This window comes from Microcaecilia unicolor, chromosome 6, assembly GCF_901765095.1.
Source record: "Microcaecilia unicolor chromosome 6, aMicUni1.1, whole genome shotgun sequence".
Taxonomy (NCBI): domain Eukaryota; kingdom Metazoa; phylum Chordata; class Amphibia; order Gymnophiona; family Siphonopidae; genus Microcaecilia; species Microcaecilia unicolor.
Genome location: NC_044036.1, coordinates 47,217,269 through 47,237,218, shown reverse-complemented (window position 1 = coordinate 47,237,218; position 19,950 = coordinate 47,217,269). Strand labels below are relative to the sequence as shown.

At 46.7% G+C, this 19,950-nt stretch overlaps 1 protein-coding gene across 7 annotated transcripts in view; it reads right to left on the bottom strand.

The window, feature by feature from the left end:
* Positions 1-19,950, bottom strand: part of SRSF11 (serine and arginine rich splicing factor 11) — a 202,495-nt gene that overhangs the window by 103,392 nt on the left and 79,153 nt on the right. For all 7 annotated transcript variants that reach the window (XM_030205240.1, XM_030205241.1, XM_030205242.1 and 4 more), the window contains one exon: positions 19,712-19,793. In XM_030205240.1, coding sequence (XP_030061100.1) covers positions 19,712-19,793 — 82 coding nt within the window. The remainder of the gene's footprint in view (positions 1-19,711; positions 19,794-19,950) is intronic.

The window sequence follows — 19,950 nt, the reverse complement described above, 5'->3', positions numbered from 1 at the left end:
AATGCATGGTCTGAGATGCCATACGGACCTATCTCTGCCCAACTGACCTAGGAGAATAACTGCCAAGATATCAATAAAGTAGTTTGATGAGTAGAATGAGCCCGAGATAGGTGTGTGTAGTCTCCTTCTCCTGGGTGGAGCATTCTCCACATATCTATTAAATCTAATGTGTTTCACAACAGAGATAGCTCCTTACTTAAATCCAACTAGGCCCGTGCTTTTGGTTAAGATTTGTCCACTTGTGGATCAAAAACTGTATTAAGTTGTCTCTTATTAAACATGTTGGGTGAGAGCGAAGATACTTACCTCCAGCAGGTATTCTCCGAGGACAGCAGGCTGATTGTTCTTACGTGTGAGTCGACGTCCGCGTCGGCCTGGGAAACGGAGAGATGTTATTTTGCAAGCAAAATTAGAAAAAATGTTCCTGGAGTCTTCTGGCGCACAAGCAGCGCGCAACCGCGCATGCACGGCCGTCTTCACGCCCATCAAATCAAAAAGCAAATTCAAGAACAACTCCTCCAAAGGGGAAGTGGGCAGGTTTGTGAGAACAATCAGCCTGCTGTCCTCGGAGAATACCTGCTACAAGTATGTATCTTCGCTTTCTCCGAGGACAAGCTGGCTGCTTGTTCACACGTGTGGGGTATCCCTAGCACCCAGGCTCACTCAAAACAATGAACATTGGTCAACTGGGCATCACAACGGCGAGGACATAACATAGATTGACCTAAAACCAAAATCAACTAACAAAGTGCAGCCTGGAAATAATCAAAATGGGCCTTGGGGGGGGGGGGGGGGGGGGTGCAGTTGGATTCTAAACCCCGAACAGATTCTGCAGCACTGACTGCCCAAACCAACTGTTGCGTATCCTGCTGGAGGCAGTAGTGAGATTTATTATTTGTAACACTTATACCCCGCGCTTTCCCACTTATTAGCAGGTTCAATGCGGCTTACATAATATAACAGATTTACAAGATAACAAAGATTGGATAACAGTTGTAATATAGTGTGTATGAAGAGGTGGACAACAAAATGTGGATAAGTAAGACGGGTAAGGGAGAAAGATGGTAGAGGTAGGGAGTGGGAAGGGGTGTATATTGGTATAATGTGTTGTTGATTAAGAAATAATGTATAATGAGGGTTGGAAAAGGGGTGAATTCAGAAAGGATTAAGTAGGGAAGCATATTTCAGGTTCTGTCATATAGTCTGATTGGGGTAGCACAGATGGACTCCTAATTTAAGTCAAGTCATTTGTATAGGCTTACTTGAAGAGGTAAGTTTTTAGAAGCTTCCGGAAGGGTAAGTGGTCATTGACTATTCGAATAGATCTAGGTAAGGCGTTCCAGAGCTGGCTGCCCAAAACGGAGAAGATGGATGCATAATATGTTTTGTACTTGATACCTTTACAGTTGGGAAGATGTAAGTCTAGATAAGTTCGAGAAATCTAGAGCCGTTCCTGGTTGAAAGGTCAATTAGATTGTACATGTAGTCTGGGGATTCTCCTTAGATAATCTTATGAATTAGCGTTTGGATTTTGAAATTTATTCGTTCCGTAATAAGAAGCCAATGAAGCTTTACATGGAGAGGTGTTGCGCTCTCAAACCGCGACTTACCAAAAATAAGTCTGGCTGCCGTGTTTTGGGCAGTTTGCAGTTTTTTCAGGATTTGGGCCTTGCATCCAATAAAAATACTATTGCAGTAGTCAACATGGGTGAGTACAGTGGATTGGACCAAATTGCAGAAGGTTATTAGGGGAAGATAGGATTTCACGCGCTTCAACATCCACATCATGTTAAGCATTTTCTTTGTCATAGTTTTTGTATGATTTTCCAGAGTTAGGTGTTTGTCTAATAGTACTCCTAAAATTTTTAGATTGTCAGATATGGGGATGGTGACGTCAGGGGTGTTGAGTGTAGTCAGATTGAGTGTAGAGTATTGGGATGTAAGGATTAAACATTGTGTTTTTTTCCTTATTCAAATTCATCTTAAAAGTGTTGGCCCAAGAAGCTAAGATGCTCATTCCATTGATTATTTTATCGGAGATTTCTTCTAAGTTGGATTTGAAGGGAATAAAAAAAAATGACATCATCTGCATAAATGAAGGGATTGAGGCCAAATTTAGATAGGGATTTGGCTAGAGGGATCATGATAAGGTTGAAGAGAATTGGGGAAAGAGGTGAACCTTGAGGTACCCCGCATTTTGATGACCAGGGAGACGAGACAGATGTAGTTGATTTGACTCCATAAGATCTTGACATGAAACCTTTTATCCATTTGATTTTAGCCGATTCCAAGTTTGTCAAGTAACTTTGTAAGGATATCATGATTCACCATGTCAAATGCGCTAGATAAGTCAAATTGAAGAAGGAGGATGTTTCCAAATGATATTTCATTTTTGAATTTGGATATTAAGGTAATACTGTTTCTGCGCTGTGGGCAGGTCGAAAGCCCGATTGCGACTCATAAAGGATGGAGAACTTTTGTATGAATTCATTGAGTTGGGGGGTTACTCTGTATTCCAGCAGTTTGGTCAATAGAGGGATAGAGGCCATAGGGCGGTAATTGGTTATGTCATCTGCTGGTTTCTTGGTGTTTTTTGGTATGGGTGTAAGTAATATGTTACCATGTTCGGTGGGGAAGGATCCCTGTTGGAGGAAGTTTAAGTGAGTGGTGAGGTTTGTAATGAAGCGTGCAGGAGCTTTCTCCATTAGATAGTTGGGGTCAAGGTGGCAGTGTGATTTAAAGAGTTTGGATATTGTTGTGGAAATTTCTTCAGTGGTTAAGAGGGGTAAAGTTTGTCCAGGAGCGGTCAGCAGGTATTTCGTTCAAATCTGGGTCCAGTTCATCAAGAAAGCTATCAATGCTGGAATCGTCATGGGGGATTGTGTTGCACAGGTTAATGATTTTATCTTTAAAGTATTTGGCTAGTTGGTCGGCAGATGGACAGTTTGTGGATGATGTGACTGGGTCGGTGTTGATAAGATTCTTTATTATTTGGTATTGTTTTCTTATGTCTGTACCTGTGGTTGTAATCTTCCTTGTGTAATAAGATCTTTTGGCTAGTTTGATGGCCTTCTTATATTTTCTTTGTGACTTTCCAAATATTGAAGGTGATGCTGTTTCTTGATTTACACCAAATTTTTTCAAGTTTCCTGGTTTGTGACTTAAGGTTTTTTAATATGTCGTTAAACCATGGAGAAGGGTTGCTTCTACGTAAAGCTTTAGAGTGTAAAGGGGCTATTTCATCCAGAATGATATTGCATCTGTTGTCCCAATCTGTAAGGAAGTGATTTGAATAGGGATTTGTTGACCAGTCATTTTTATAGATATGGTGCCAAAAAGTTTATCGATCCGTCCTCTGGGGTTGATAGTTAAGGGTTCACGTACTATAGATTGGTTATTTTTATGTCAATATAAAGACAAGGTTGCTTTATAATGGTCAAACCAAGGTAAAGCAGACTAGCAGATATCTGAAAAAATGAATATTTGGTCTGAAGAATGTTCGTAGGAGATGATGAGGCATATTTTCAAAGCACTTTGGGAGGCTAAGTTCCATAGGTTTCTATGGAACTTTGGGAGGCTAAGTGCTTTGAAAATGAGCTTGGATATCAAGTGAGTGGCCTTTGATGTGAGTAGTTTGCATTGGAGGTAGGTTAAAGCGAATGCTACATACCTGTAGAAGGTATTCTCCGAGCACAGCAGGCTGATTGTTCTCACTGATGGGTGACGTCCACAGCACCCCCTCCAATCGGAATCTTCACTAGCAAAGACGTTTGCTAGCCCTCGCGCGCCCATGCGCACCGCGCATGCGCGGCTGTCTTCCCGCCCGAACCGGCTCGTGTTCGTCAGTCCCATATGTAGCAAGACAAAGACAAGGGAAGACACAACTCCAAAGGGGAGGCGGGCGGGTTTGTGAGAACAATCAGCCTGCTGTCCTCGGAGAATACCTTCTACAGATATGTAGCATTCGCTTTCTCCGAGGACAAGCAGGCTGCTTGTTCTCACTGATGGGGTATCCCTAGCCCCCAGGCTCACTCAAAACAACAAACATGGTCAATTGGGCCTCGCAACGGCGAGGACATAACTGAGATTGACCTAACAACTTATCCAACTAACTGAGAGTGTAGCCTGGAACAGAATAAAAAAATGGGCCTAGGGGATGGAGTTGCGTATGCCTTGTAGCGCTATAGAAATGCTAAATAGTAGTAGTAGTAGTAGAGTTGGATTCTAAACCCCAAACATATTCTGAAGCACCGACTGCCTGAACCGACTGTCGCGTCGGGTATCCTGCTGCAGGCAGTAATGAGATGTGAATGTGTGGACAGATGACCACGTCGCAGCCTTGCAGATCTCTTCAATAGTGGCTGACTTCAAGTGGGCCACCGACGCAGTCATGGCTCTAACATTGTGAGCCGTGACATGACCCTCAAGAGCCAGCCCAGCCTGGGCGTAAGTGAAGGAAATGCAGTCTGCTAGCCAATTTGATAAGGTGCGTTTCCCCACAGCCACTCCCCTCCTGTTGGGATCAAAAGAAACAAACATTTGGGCGGACTGTCCGTTGGGCTGTGTCCACTCCAGATAGAAGGCCAATGCTCTTTTGCAGTCCAATGTGTGCAGCTGACGTTCAGCAGGGCAGGAATGCGGACGGGGAAAGAATGTTGGCAAGACAATTGACTGGTTCAGATGGAACTCCGACACCACCTTCGGCAAGAACTTAGGGTGAGTGCGGAGGACTACTCTATTATGATGAAATTTGGTGTAAGGAGTATGGGCTACCAGGGCCTGAAGCTCACTGACTCTACGAGCTGAAGTTACTGCCACCAAGAAAATGACCTTCCAGGTCAAGTACTTCAGATGGCAGGAGTTCAGTGGCTCAAAAGGAGGTTTCATCAGCTGGGTGAGAACGACATTGAGATCCCATGACACTGTAGAAGGGCTTTGACAAAAGCAAACCTCTCATAAAGCGAACAACTAAAGGCTGTCCCGAGATCGGCTTACGTTCCACACGGTAATGGTATGCACTGATTGCACTAAGGTGAACCCTTACAGAGTTGGTCTAGAGACCAGACTCAGACAAGTGCAGAAGGTAGTCAAGCAGGGTCTGTGTAGGACAAGAGCGAGGATCTATGGCCTTGCTGTCACACCAGACGGCAAACCTCCTCCATAAAAAGAAGTAACTCCTCTTAGTGGAATCTTTCCTGGAAGCAAGACGCAGGAGACACCCTCTGACAGACCCAAAGAGGCAAAGTCTACGCTCTCAACATCCAGGCCGTGACAGCCAGGGACTGGAGGTTGGGATGCAGAAGCGCCCCTTCGTTTTGGGTGATGAGGGTCGGAAAACACTCCAATCTCCACGGTTCTTCGGAGGACAACTCCAGAAGAAGAGGGAACCAGATCTGACGTGGCCAAAAAGGAGCAATCAGAATCATGGTGCCTCAGTCTTGCCTGAGTTTCAACAAAGTCTTCCCCACCAGAGGTATGGGAGGATAAGCATACAGCAGGCCTTCCCCCCAATCCAGGAGGAAGGCATCCGATGCCAGTCGGCCGTGGGCCTGAAGTCTGGAACAGAACTGAGGGACCTTGTAGTTGGCTCGAGATGCGAAGAGATCTACCAAGGAGGTGCCCCACACTTGGAAGATCCGGCACACTACTCTGGAGTTGAGCGACCACTCATGAGGTTGCATAATCCTGCTCTACCTGTCGGCCTGACTGTTGTTTACGCCTGTCAGATATGTGGCTTGGAGAAACATGCCGTGACGGCGAGCCTACAGCCACATGCTGACGGCTTCCTGACACAGGAGGCGAGATCCGGTGCCCCCCTGCTTGTTGATGTGATACATGGCAACCTGGTTGTCTGTCTGAATTTGGATAATCTGGTGGGACAGCCGATCTCTGAAAGCCTTCAGAGCGTTCCAGACCCCTCGTAACTCCAGGAGATTGATCTGTAGACCTTGTTCCTGGAGGGACCAGCTTCCCTGGGTGTGAAGCCCATCGACATGAGCTCCCCACCCCAGGAGAGACGCATCCGTAGTCAGCACTTTTTGCGGCTGAGGAATTTGGAAAGGGCGTCCCAGAGTCAAATTGGACCAAATTGTCCACCAGTGCAGGGATTCGAGAAAACTCGTGGACAGGTGGATCACGTCCTCTAGATCCCCAGCAGCCTGAAACCACTGGGAAGCTAGGGTCTATTGAGCAGATCGCATGCGAAGACGAGCCATGGGAGTCACATGAACTGTGGAGGCCATGTGGCCCAGCAATCTCAACATCTGCCGAGCTGTGATCTGCTGGGACGCTCGCACCCGGGAGACGAGGGACAACAGATTGTTGGCCCTTGTCTCCAGAAGATAGGCACGAGCCGTCCGAGACTCCAGCAGAGCTCCTATGAATTTGAGTCTCTGTACTGGGAGAAGATGGGACTTTGGATAATTTATCACAAACTCCAGTAGCTCCAGGAGGCGAATAGTCATCTGCATGGACTGTAGAGCTCCTGCCTCGGATGTGTTCTTCACCGGCCAATCGTCGAGATAAGGGAACACGTGCACTCCAAGTCTGCGAAGCGCTGCTGCTACCACAGCCAGGCACTTCGTGAACACCCTGGGCGCAGAGGCGAGCCCAAAGGGTAGCACACAGTACTGGAAGTGACATGTTCCCAGACGGAATCGGAGATACTGTCTGTGAGCTGGCAGTATCGGAATTTGCATGTAAGCATCCTTTAAGTCCAGAGAGCATAGCCAATCTTGTTCCTGAATCATGGGAAGAAGGGTGCCCAGGGAAAGCATCCTGAACTTTTCTTTGACCAGATATTTGTTCAGGGCCCTTAGGTCTAGGATGGGACTCATCCCCCCCGTTTTCTTTTCCACAAGGAAGTACCTGGAATAGAATCCCAGCCCTTCTTTCCCCGGTGGCACGGGCTCAACCGCATTGGCGCTGAGAAGGGCGGAGAGTTCCTCTGCAAGTACCTGCTTGTGCTGGAAGCTGAAAGACTGAGCTCCCGGTGGGCAATTTGGAGGCATGGAGGCCAAATTGAGGGCGTATCCTTGCTGGACTATCTGGAGAACCCACTGGTCGGAGGTTATAAGAGGCCACCTTTGGCGAAAAACTTTCAACCTCCCCCCGACCGGTAGATCGTCCGGCACGGACACTTTGATATCGGCTATGCTCTGCTGGAGCCAGTCAAAAGCTCGCCCCTGCTTTTGCTGGGGAGCTGAGGGGCCTTGCTGAAGCGCACGCTGCTGACGAGAGCGAGCGCGCTGGGGCTTAGCCTGGGCCGCAGGCTGTTGAGAAGGAGGATTGTACCTACGCTTATCAGAAAAGTAGGGAACAGTCCTCCTTCCCCCATAAAAACGTCTACCTGATGAGGTAGATGCTGAAGGCTGCCGGCGGGAGAATTTGTCGAAAGCGTTATCCCGCTGGTGGAGCTGTTCTACCACCTGTTCGACTTTTTTCCCCAAAATGTTATCCGCACGGCAAGGGGAGTCCGCAATCCGCTGCTGGATCCTATTCTCCAGGTCGGAGGCACGCAGCCATGAGAGTCTGCGCATCACCACACCTTGAGCAGCGGCCCTGGACGCAACATCAAAGGTATCAAATACCACTCTGGCCAGGAATTTTCTACATGCCTTCAGCTGCCTGGCCACCTCCTGAAACGGCTTGGCTTGCTCAGAAGGGAGCTGGTCCACCAAGTCCGCCAGCTTACGCACATTGTTTCGCATATGGATGCTCGTGTAGAGCTGGTAAGATTGAATCTTGGCCACGAGCATGGAAGAATGGTAGGCCTTCCTCCCAAAGGAGTCTAAGGTTCTGGGGTCTTTGCCCGGGGGCGCCGAAGCATGCTCCCTAGAACTCTTAGCCTTCTTTAGGGCCAGATCCACCACACCAGAGTTGTGAGGCAACTGAGTGCACATCAGCTCTGGGTCCCCATGGATCCGATATTGGGATTCTATTTTTTTGGGAATGTGGGGATTAGTTAGTTGCTTGGTCCAGTTCGCCAGCAATGTCTTTTTCAGGACATGATGCATGGGTACTGTGAACGCTTCCTTAGGTGGAGAAGGATAGTCCAAGAGCTCAAACATCTCAGCCCTTGGCACATCCTCCACAACCACCGGGAAGGGGATGGCCGTAGACATCTCCCGGACAAAGGCCGAGAAAGACAGACTCTCGGGAGGAGAAAGCTGTCTTTCAGGAGAGGGAATGGGGTCAGAAGGAAGGCCATCAGACTCCTCGTCAGAGAAATATCTGATGTCCTCCTCTGCCTCCCACGAGGCCTCATCATCGGTATCAGACACAAGTTCACGGACCCGTGTCTGAAGCCGTGTCCGTCTCGACTCCGTGGAACCATGGCCATGGTGGGAGCGTCGAGAGGTGGACTCCCTGGCCGGCAGCGGCGAAGCTCCCTCCCCCGACATCGTCGGGGAGTCCACCTGGGAGGCAGCTGAAATCGGGTACCGGGGACCTCATCCCGGGCAAAGGGCCAGCTGTCGCCTCACTCGACGGCACCAGTGGCGCAAGCACCCCCGGTACCGGAGGAGAAGGGCGCAACAGATCTTCCAGAATGCCAGGAAGAACGGCCCGGAGACTCTCGTGCAGAGCGGCTGTGGAGAAAGACTGAGAAGCCGGTGCAGGCGTCGAGGTCAGAATCTATTCCGGGCATGGAGGCGGTATCGGGCTGTCCGGGGTAGAGCACACCAACACCTCCTGGATGGAGGGTGAGTGGTCCTCCCGGTGCCGATGCCTGCTGGGTGCCGACTCCCTCGGCGACCAAGAGCTCCCGGTACCAAGTTGGGAAGGTGACCGGTGACGATGCTTCTTCGACTTCTTCGAGCGAAGCATGTCACCGGAGCTCCCCGGTACCGATGAGGAGGACGTTGAATCCAGACGTCGCTTCCTCGGGGCCGGGGGCCGAAGATGGTCGATCCCGGGGAGGCTGTACCGCAGGAGCCCTCAGGGCAGGAGGAGACCTACCCGAAGGCTCACCGCCACCAGCAGGGGAAATGGACAGCCCTCACCTGCACTCCAGATGAAGCACCACCGTCCGACGACATCAGCACCAGAGGGGGGCCCGGTACCACCGACGCACTCTTCTGAAGTCTCGGTACAGACGATGCAGGAGGAAGACGCCTCGATGCAGTCGACGTCGATGCGATCTCCGAAGACTTCAGTGCTGCCGACACCGATGCACCCGACGAATCTCGAGATGCTGCTGCCGTAGAAGCGCCGGAGAACAGAACGTTCCACTGGGCTAATCTCGCTACCCGAGTCCTCTTTTGCAAAAGAGCACAAAGACTACAGGCCTGCGGGCGGTGCCCAGCCCCCAGACACTGAAGACACGATGTGTGCCTATCAGTGAGCGAGATTACCCGGGCGCACTGGGTGCACTTCTTGAAGCCGCTGGAAGGCTTCGATGTCATGGGCGGAAAAATTGCGCCGGCGAAATCAAAATTCGCGATGATGACAAGAGGCACCGAGAAAAACGTGAGAAAAAACCCGTACGGGCTGCCGAAAGCGAAAGGAAACTTACACTGGGGAAAAAAACTAGAAATATGGGAAAAGGGTTTTTTTTTTTTTTTTAAAGAAACACGAAAGACGCGCGAGGTCTTCTGAGGGGCACGAAACGGCGGCAAAACACGACCGTCCCGAGTGCGGAAAAAAGAAGACTGACGAACACGAGCCGGTTCGGGCGGGAAGACGGCCGCGCATGAGCGGTGCGCATGGGCGCGCGAGGGCTAGCAAACGTCTTTGCTAGTGAAGATTCCGCTTGGAGTGGGTGCCGTGGACGTCACCCATCAGTGAGAACAAGCAGCCTGCTTGTCCTCAGAGAAAGTCACATAATTGGAGGAAGTCAATACATTCTCGAGTGTGGACAGAATTGGAGTCTTCTAAATGCAGATTCAAATCTCCAACTAATAATATATTGGAACTGTTAACGTATGCGTTTGATATAAAGTCCATAAATATAATTTAGCTATTGTTCCAGTTATTGGGAGGCCTGTAAAACAATATGCAGGTGAGGTGGTCACATAGTATAGGGTTATGAAGTTTAATTGAAGCAATTTCGATTTGAGGTGAGATGGACTCTGAGATAGGTTCTGCAAGGAAGTTAGAACTATGGGTAAGTGCTATACCGCCACCTCTTATCTTTTCTAGGCCAATGAGATATTTTATAGCCTGGGGGGGCATAAGTCAAGTATAATAGGATCTTTTGGATCACGGATCCAGATTTCTGTGATGAACAGTAGATTGAGGTTGTCAGATGTAATCCAGTCTGTGATGGTTTCAGATTTATTAATTACTGATCTAGCGTTGAGGGCAGATGCGACTCAGTAGTTGAAAATGAGAGGAAGATTTCGATAAGTTGTCTCGTATTAGATGATTTAGCTTTAGATAAAAAAAGTTCCTGATGTTGAGGATGATTGGTTGTTGCTGGGTTTCTGTGGCTGTTGCTGGTCCATGGGAATGATATTAATTTGGGAGTTCTTATTTGATGTTGAAGAACTGGTTTAATGTTGAATTCTGATGGGGGGATATTGAGTGTTGCATTTATGATAGCAAGAGAGTGGATGATGAATATTTTTATGAAGATCATGTTGGCAGATGTATCAGGATTATTGGCGAATGTAAAAATAGTCGGTTAGGAGAATGGCTGAGGAGTGTATGGGAAAGAGAGGGTGGCTAAGGTAGGGGAGGATAGTTTTTTATAAATTGAAGGGGTGGGGATACGGGAGAATAGAAATTATAGGGGACGGGTAATTGGGTGTTTCTTCGAGTAAGATAAGGATGGAATGGTCTTATTGGTCTGGATGTGAAGGAGGTAAATGAGGACCAAAGGACTGGGAAAATGGAAACAGCAATAGATGCGTTAGTATATAGGTATATATTATATATACAGATCAGTACAGTTGACAGTTGTCAGCAGCGCAGGGCGATTGACAGCAGCGCAGGGCAAAACAATTGTCAGTGGAACAGATGTCAGCAAATTCGGTTGGGATAGATAGATCTAGAAGGATTCCATTTAGGGAAAAACTTCAAATACTGTTCAGACAGGTAAACTGTAGTAATTCCAGTTAGAGAAGCATATCAGAATTAAATCATAAAGGCTCATGTTAGCTGATGGGAGGAAGAGGTTCAATTAAATTCAAAGTAACTGGAAGGAGGAGGAGGTCAAAAAGATAGTGCTGTTGGCTATACAGTGGCTAACTCACCGGCTATTCAGCATATCAATTAGTAGGAGGACGCCGGGAGTGCGATTCTGCAACGGCTTGTCTTGTTAGGAAGTCTGTGTAGGGAGTATGGATTTTTTCTTCTTTCTTCATCCAGCAGCTGAGCCTGGGCCTCCGATCCAGGGGATGATTTGGTGCCGGGATTGTTTCACAAGGCACATTGCCTTCAAAGGCCTTAGATTTCTACAGCTCGTGGCGTTGTCGGCAACAACGGTCGGCACACGTGGTCACCTTGCGTTTGAGGTTCACGCTCCGATGAGTCCTGGCTGGGCAGGCTGAACTTCAGCACGACCGTCCTCACCATCTCTTGCAGCATGGATCGGGCGCCAAAAACAAAGCACCTCCTGACAATCCGCACTACTCCCCCACTGGCACACGCACACGGCGGGACCTCCATGCCCGAACTGTCCCCTCGGCTCAGACGGTCCGCCGATTGGTCCGCTCTCTCAACGTTTCGCCCAGGCGTACCGTTCCTCGCGGCTCGGGTGGCCAGCCGCCCATGTGAGCTGCTTCAATCAGCGTGTCGTTCGACAAGGGCCTCTCCTAACAGTCAAGTAAAGGTGTGAGGTGAGGTTGGGCATCCGAGCAGGGTGTACTAAGGTAGGGCAGACGCCAATCGGATTACCTACTGTGTGCTGCGGGGTAGATGGCACCGCTGCTTTGTCGGTGATGCCAGGGTGGAAACTGGTTATTGAGGGCTGAACTAGGCCACGTCGGGCCTGGTATGGTGGGAGGCTGAGGTCGATCAGCGGGATGGGTCAATCCGGGTAGGGTTACCTGGGGTTATCTGGGTGTATTCGTATTATTCAAGACTACGTCCAGGTAATCCCGTTGTCAGTTCAGTCTTGGTTTGTGTCAAAAGTGAATGTGAATGTGTGGACTGATGACTACGTTGCAGCCTTGCAAATCTCCTCAATGGAGGTTGACTTTAAGTGAGCCACTGACGCGGCCATGGCTCTAACACTGTGAGCTGTGACATGGCCCTCTAGAGTCAGGCCAGCTTGGGCATAAGTGAAGGATATGCAATCTGCTAGCCAATTTGAGACTGTGCGTTTTCCGACGGCGACTACGCTCCTGTTGGGATCAAAAGAGACAAATAACTGGGCGGAGACTGTTTATAGGGCTTTGTCCACGCCATGTAAAAGGCCAATGCTCTCTTGCAGTCCAAGGTGTGCAAACTGCTTTCGCCAGGGCGGGTATGAAGACGGGGGAAAAATGCTGGCAAGACAATTGACTGGTTCAGATGGAACTCCGACACCACCTTCGGCAGGAACTTAGGGTGCGTGTGGAGGACTACTCTGTTGTGATGGAACTTGATATAAGGTGCATGCACTACCAAGGCCTGAAGCTCACTGACTCTACGAGCTGAAATAACAGCCACCAAGAGAACGACCTTACTGGTCAAGTACTTCAGATGGCAGTAATTCAGTGGTTCAAAAGGAGCTTTCATCAGCTGGGTGAGAACGACGTTGAGATCCCATGACACTGGTGGAGGTTTGACAGGGGGCTTTGACAAAAGCAAACCTCTCATAAAGCGAACAACTAAAGGCTGTCCAGAGATAGGCTTACCTTCTGCACGGCGATAAGGTGAACTCTTACGGAGTTGGTCTTGAGACCAGACTCTGATAAGTGTAGAAGGTATTCAAGCAGGGTCTGTGTAGGACAAGAAAAAGGATCTAGAGCATTGCTGTCACATCAGATGGCAAACCTCCTCCATTTGAAGAAGTACTACTACTACTACTACTACTATTTATCATTTCTAAAGTGCTACAAGGCATACGCAGCGCTGTACACCATACAAAAAAAAAAAGACAGTCCCTGCTCAAAGAGCTTACAATCTAGATAAGACAGGTAAAAAGACAGAACAAATAAGGGTAAGGGAATAATAGGTGAGGTTAAAGGCCAGGGTAAGTGAGAAGTGGTTAGGAGTCAAAAGCAGTGGCAAAGAGGTGGGCTTTAAGTTTGGACTTGAAAACGGCCAAAGACGGGGCCAGACACACAGGCTCGGGAAGTCTATTCCAGGCGTGCAGCAAGACAAAATGAATGGAGTCTAGAATTAGCAGAAGAGGAGAAGGGGACGGATAAGAGAGATTTAACTACAGAACGGAGTACTCGAGGGGGGGCGTAGGGATAGACGAGAGTGGAGAGGTACTGGGGAGCAGCAGAGTGAATACACTTATAGGTCAATAAGAGAAGCGTGAACTGAATACGGAAACGGATAGGGAGCCAGTGAAGAGACTTAAGGAGGGGGCTAAAAAGTAACACCTCTTGGTGGAATCTTTCCTGGAAGCAAGACTTGGGAGACACCCTCTGAGAAAAGCACAAAAGCCATTCAGAAGAACTCCTTCCCGGGCCTGTGAAAAGTAAGGGAAAAAAAATCGACCGCACCTCACCGCGGAGAAAAAAGAACTACCGGAAACGCTTACACGACAGACAGGAAGACGGCCACACATGCGCAGTGCGCACTGCTCACGCGCCAGAAGACTCCAAAAACTTTTTTTCTGATTTTGCTTGCAAAATAACGTCTCTCCGTTTCCCGGGCCGACGAAGACGTCGACCCACACGTGAGAACAAGCAGCCTGCTTGTCCTGGGAGAATAAAAATTACACAGCAAAATATTTTGTCCGTAGTAATATTAACTGGGCAAACACAGAGCGCCCATCAGGACCTGAGTAAGTTTTATGGAATTGAACATCCAAGCCTTTGCAAACCAAAATAATTACCCCTGCTTTATTCTATAATTATCCCCACCCACCACCTCTGGAATTTTTAATGTTCCAAAGAGGTTAAATGCATTTCCTGAAGAAAAGCTATATTCATCCTCTGCCTTTGAAGGGACTGCAATATATTTCGTTGTTTAATAGGAGATGTTACCCCCCCCCCTCCCAATGTTCCAAGAAACCAATTTCCAAAAAATGTAGTAAAAAATCAAAAGTAGCTGTAATCAGGAATGAGATCGTCCCAACCTGCAATCTACGTTCCATAACCCACTCGACAGTCGGGAATAGTCCATTGCCCCTCCAACAAAAATCATAAAAACCATAAAAGTCATAAAAATTGAAAAAACAAATTGAGTTCCCAAGAACTCTTTCTCCTCCAAACAAAGATTAAAGACGTGCCTTAGCTCCAAGTAGGAAACCATCTCCACCAAGAGGAAAAAGAAAAAACAAAAACAGAAGAAAAAATAACCACAGCAACCAAACCAGAATCCTCTGTAATGTTCCATTCCCTCTTCCCACTCCCTCCCCCAACCAACCCCCTCCCCACATTGATCCAGAGCTCAACAATAGTGAGCTTCTCATGTCCTGACTCACTCCCCCACCCCACAGACCTCACAATGTAAAGTCCTTCCAATCGGTTACCGGGGTCCCCCCCCTAAGCTGTGAATTTAAATACCATTTTGTCCTCTAATCCCTTAAAAAACTAAGTACAACTGTGCTGAGTGTAATAAACTTCCTAATATATAACACAATGCTTGAAATAGACCCCGCAAGTTACCAGTCATCTTTGCTGCCTCATTCAGAGTTTAGTGTACGGCCATCAGGACCCCACAACTCGTTGGAGCCCATGTCAGAGGGCAAACACTCCTGCTCTGCAGCCAATGATCTCAAGCTTTCCGCTGACCTCCTGGGGTATGCTCACGAACAAGCTGCTGACTATTACCATCATGGTTATCCAAGTTGTTAAACAGAACGATAACTCCCTTGCATGAGTCCTGGGGCCACCACAAGCTGCTCAAGTCTCAACAGGGCGCTGATTGCAAATGGGAACCAGATCCATACATGCACCGACTTCAATGTGTTTCGTTGACCCCCCCCCTTCCTCAGTGCGTCTTGTAGCTGCAGTTTAGCAGTGAAAGCCGCTGCATCCTCTCAAAAAAGTGGGCCTGACCTTGATGTATCTGCAGCTGGGCGGGGTATAGAAGCGCAAAGCGCATTTTATCAGAATAATTTAGAACAAATAGGCGAGAAAAAGCTTTCCTTTTAGTGGCTACTCATTCAGAGTACACTTGAAAACGTAGCAATTATTTTGGTACTGCAGCTTTTTCCCACCACAGACAGCCTGCATCAAAAGTCACTTCTATGCATTGTTGCAGAATATTTAATGGTATTAACGTTTATTTTAATTCTATGTGCACCCATGTCTTTCTGGCAGCTTTGTGTGCATATTTCAATATTTTCAGAATGACCACCCTGGGCCTCGTGGAATCCGGCTTGTGCAATCCAAGTCTGTGTGCGTGCTCCACTTGCAAAGGGTCCAGGTGTGCTGGAAGGCCTAATTCTGTATTTAAAAAGTGCCTCTAGGAAGCCTACTAGCTACGCTTCAGTGATGGATTCTGGAATGCCCAATATAAGCATATTGCTCCTTCTGTAGCGATAGATCCTCTATTTTATTTTGCATATTGTAAGCTCTTTCCGGAGCTGGGCATCGACAGGTTCCGCTGCTTGTATACAGTTCTCTAGGTCTCCATTTTCTCCTCCAGTGGCGCTAGCCATTTACCTAAGTGACTCCATCAAAGTGGCCACTTTTGCTGCTACCTCGGAGACCCAAATTGAGCTTACCACAGTTCCCAACAGATTCAGAATTGCCACCATCATATCTTCCTGAAGAGGCGACCGCTGCTGCTCTTTTCTCGACAGTTTTGCCATCATGGCTGCTCCCTGCTGCTTGGATCCACACAGCTACTCAATCCAAAAGGGGTCTTTTGTCTTGTTTATAGGGGAAACACACCCGCTAGTGGTTTACTGAAATCCACTGGGGTGAGGAAACAGTTCAGCGTCTTCTCCCTTCCATTACGTCACATGACTCTGCACTTCTGTACCTTAATGTTGATACCAACACTCCAGCTAGATCATAGTTCTCCGGAATGCGCTACACCGGAGCATGCATCAATAAAAGAAGTTCTTGTACTATACAAGTGAAATTTCTGCATGCCATAATGTCTTTCCCTGCCTCTCTCCTTTCTATCTTTTTAATTAAGTATTGTAAACTATTTTACTATTTGCTACCTGCTTTGAAATGCAGCATATTAAACCTAATAAACCAATCTTGGGCATGCTCATCGCAATAAGATGACCTAGAGTCATACGAGTCTAAGCAACAGGCCACCATAGTTGTATTCTCAAAGGATAAGGATCATGGGGATGGGTGATTACGGGTTGTTCACAAAAACTGGGATCATAAGTTTCTGTTTCATGCTGTATAGTGCTTTGTTCATTGTTATATCATTGTTTCTTTGTCATGTCATTGACTTAACTGCCTTGTATTATTCAGTGGTTTGCTATATTGTTCTTTTGATCCTGAATTTAAAAAAAATGTTAAAACTTAAACCTAATAAACCATAAAAATAGCAACATATTCTTCCTAGGTTACTTAAGGTGACCTGGTGGCACAAACTAGGACCCCTGCAGGCTGATGCACCTCTCATGGCATGGTGGAGGTGGTGTGGTCCTCTCCATGGAAGTGCCTGGAAGGAGACATGGTAACTCTTTGTTCCCAGCATGATGCTCAAATAAAAACCAATGTCGATGCTTCCTCATCTCCACTGCAGCATCAGTGTCCTTTTATATTAAAACTGAAGTGTAAGAATTTGTTTATGTTTGAGTGGCCTTCAACAGTTAAAGGGTTGAAATTGCAAATACCAGGCAACAGGCCTTAGCATTCTATAGTCAATGGCTGTCAAATTCTAAGCCTCTTGAATTGTGTCAAGAAAATTATCTTTCTGGAACAAAACCAAATGTGGCATTTTAGAGAAGCTTTTAATGGATAGGCTTTTGGGCAGATCCACATCTATATATATAAAAGGCACCGCTGAAGCCTCCAGCCGGAAGTGTGAAGCGCCAGAAATATCCGGTTTCCCCATGAGTGAAGGAAAATCAGAGGGGAGGGGGGGTGGAGAGAGATGCCCTCACTCTCTCTGTAACACAAACACAGAACAGCAGGAAACTTAACACTGAAGGACTGAACTCTGAAGAAAACCTTGCTAGCCCCCGTTTCATTTGCATCAGAAACGGGGCTTTTTTACTAGTATACTAATATAAGAGAAAGTTGAATTCTGGTCCAGCCCTTTAATCAGCCGCACTCTCTGCGAGAGACTGAAAGAGTGGAAGTCCAGGAATATCCACATGTACTGGCACAAGGGAGAGGCTGAATTCTGGTCCAGCTGGAAGTTCTGGCATGGGAGCGCCAATGTCATCAGCAGCCACCCTGCACAGCCTTTGTAAGGTTACTGAAATTGCTTTGCACATTTTGGAGAAGTGCACACTAAAACTGTAGTGCTTGATCTCAAACCATAAGCAACAGTGTTGATGTATTTCCCTGCCTCTGATGCAGCACCTTATCCATATGGGTTCATGCCTCCTGTGCTAATGCTCCTGGATTGGACTTACTCAAAGCTAAGTTCTCTTTTCTATGCTCTGCATGGCCATGAGATCCTCTAGATAATGTAAGCTGACAAATATAACACTTAAAAAAGGCCCCAGTATAGTCCTGGTATACCAGACACACTTCCTAAAGCCACAGGTATATACCCGCCCATAAGCACGAAAAGCTATCGAAGCAGTGTACAATCAGCTACAGTAGGTATTTTTTTGTCCCTAGAGGGCTCACAATCTAAGCTTGCACCTGAGGCAAAGGGTTACGTGATTTGCCCAAGATCACAAAGATAAGCAGAGGGATTCTAACTGGGCTGCCCTGGTTCTTAACCCACTGCTCTTGATATTATGTTAGTCCTTCATTCCAAGGGTGCTCTTTTCCTTTAGGATACTAAAGGAAGAATAGCTACAGTAAAATCAAACAGCTTGATGTTCAAAAAAAAAAAAAAAAAAACCCCACCTCACATGCTATTTCTTATTGCACTGGGACCTGTGCAGGCCACAGCAATACAAAGAACTTAAAACTATAAGAATCTGCTTAAGGGGTCAAAGCAGAAAGCTATGCATAGATTTGCTGAGCGCCTGGTTTCCACTGTGATCTTAAAACTGTACAATACAGAAAGCTAATTCTATGCAAATTTAACACAGGCAGAACTTGCTCACTAATCGGGGAAACACATGCGCACAAAGGTTCAGCAGTAAACATGGTTTTCTTGTGCACCATGTCTGAAGAAAGCAAAAATACCAGTACACATCTACGGCAACTGTTCTACACATAAATCTTAGCATTTAAAAACTTTATGTGCAGGACAATAGCTGCAGATACGTGCTGGCACTTTTTTTTGTCTGGACATGCACACATACCTCCTGTCTCCCCACCTTGGGTGAATTTCTTCAAAAAGGTGGTAAATAAATACATAAATAAAGTTGCTAATACTATTCTAGCTGGAGAAAAAAAGTTAAAATGAGGCATTTTAAATTGCAAAGGCATGAAATCCTCTCAACCAACTCTTCTACACTATTCTATGCTGCTCTGAACCTGGGCAAAACATTTCTCATGATGTATGTGCACCCAAAGTCACTTTTATGCATTGTTGCAGAATTCTTAATGGTCTTATTAACATTTACTTTAATTCTATGTGCACCCATATCTTCCTGGCAATTTAACACCTGTTCAACCGGTAGCATGCAAGTACAGGCTGTTGTAAGTGACTGCATGGTGGCTTTCTGCATCGGCCTCTCAGAGGAAAAAAAGGAAATCTGAAATACCATGATCAGGAGATATCTGTTGGATTTTGCAGCCAAAAAACACAAAGAAAGGAGGCAGTCCTGCCACTTAGGCAGCCTGATTAGCTTCTAAAACCTTTGCGAAGCTTTCTAGAATGTTTCCTACTGCACTGGGCTTCACTGGATTTTCTATCTTGCTTGTCCTCAGAAATATAATATTGAAAAAGTTGTAGGTGAAACCTTTTTATAGGAATATCATCACGGCTATACTCAGTTAGTCCAAAGTTTCACCTACAGCCTTCAAAATAATGATACACAAGGCTAAGATGACTGATCATCCTATTCCATTTCCTGTAAAATATTTCATTACCCAGTGACTTTCACTTTCTTACTTTTCTTTTTTTTTTTTTTTTTTTTTTTTTATATATATTGTTTATTGGCACAACAAAACACGGTACAATATGCCAAAACCACAAACATTGCACTGAATAATAGGAACAGGATAAGGCCTATATATAAAGGTGCCATCATACAATTTTTCATTAGTCAATTATGCCCCTCTACCCCCCCCCCCCCCGCATAATCCCCCCCAACCTCTCTCCCCACCCCTCCCCATCCCCCTAACAATTTAATAATCTACTTTTTGCCATGGGAGTGAGCGTGTCCCAATACGGAGACCAGATCTTGCAAAAATGGTCTCCTCGCTTAGAGGCAAGATCACGGACCCTCTGCTTCTCCACTGAGCAGCACTGCATCATGGCGCCTCGCCAATGCGCTATGCAGGGGGCCTCCCTGTTGAGCCATTGTTGCAAGATAGTTCTTTTCCCCATCAGTACAGATCTCTTCAAAAAATCTTTCATTCCCTCAGGTTTCTTACTTTTCTTAAGAATGTCTAACCTGTGCCTGGAAGATGAAGGTGTTCTCCTCCTCCTTGATCGTGACCTTGACCTTGAATGTCTCCGCTTTTCATCCTTTTTGTCTTGAATTACAAAAAAAGCTGAGTTACAGATTAGTTTGGGGGGGGGTAAATTTGTAAACTTATATTAGTAATGTACCTAAATTGTAGTGATGGCTTAAATAATTCAGGGCTTCACATGTTTATTTTACATAACTCAAAAGCTCCAGAACTACAGAGT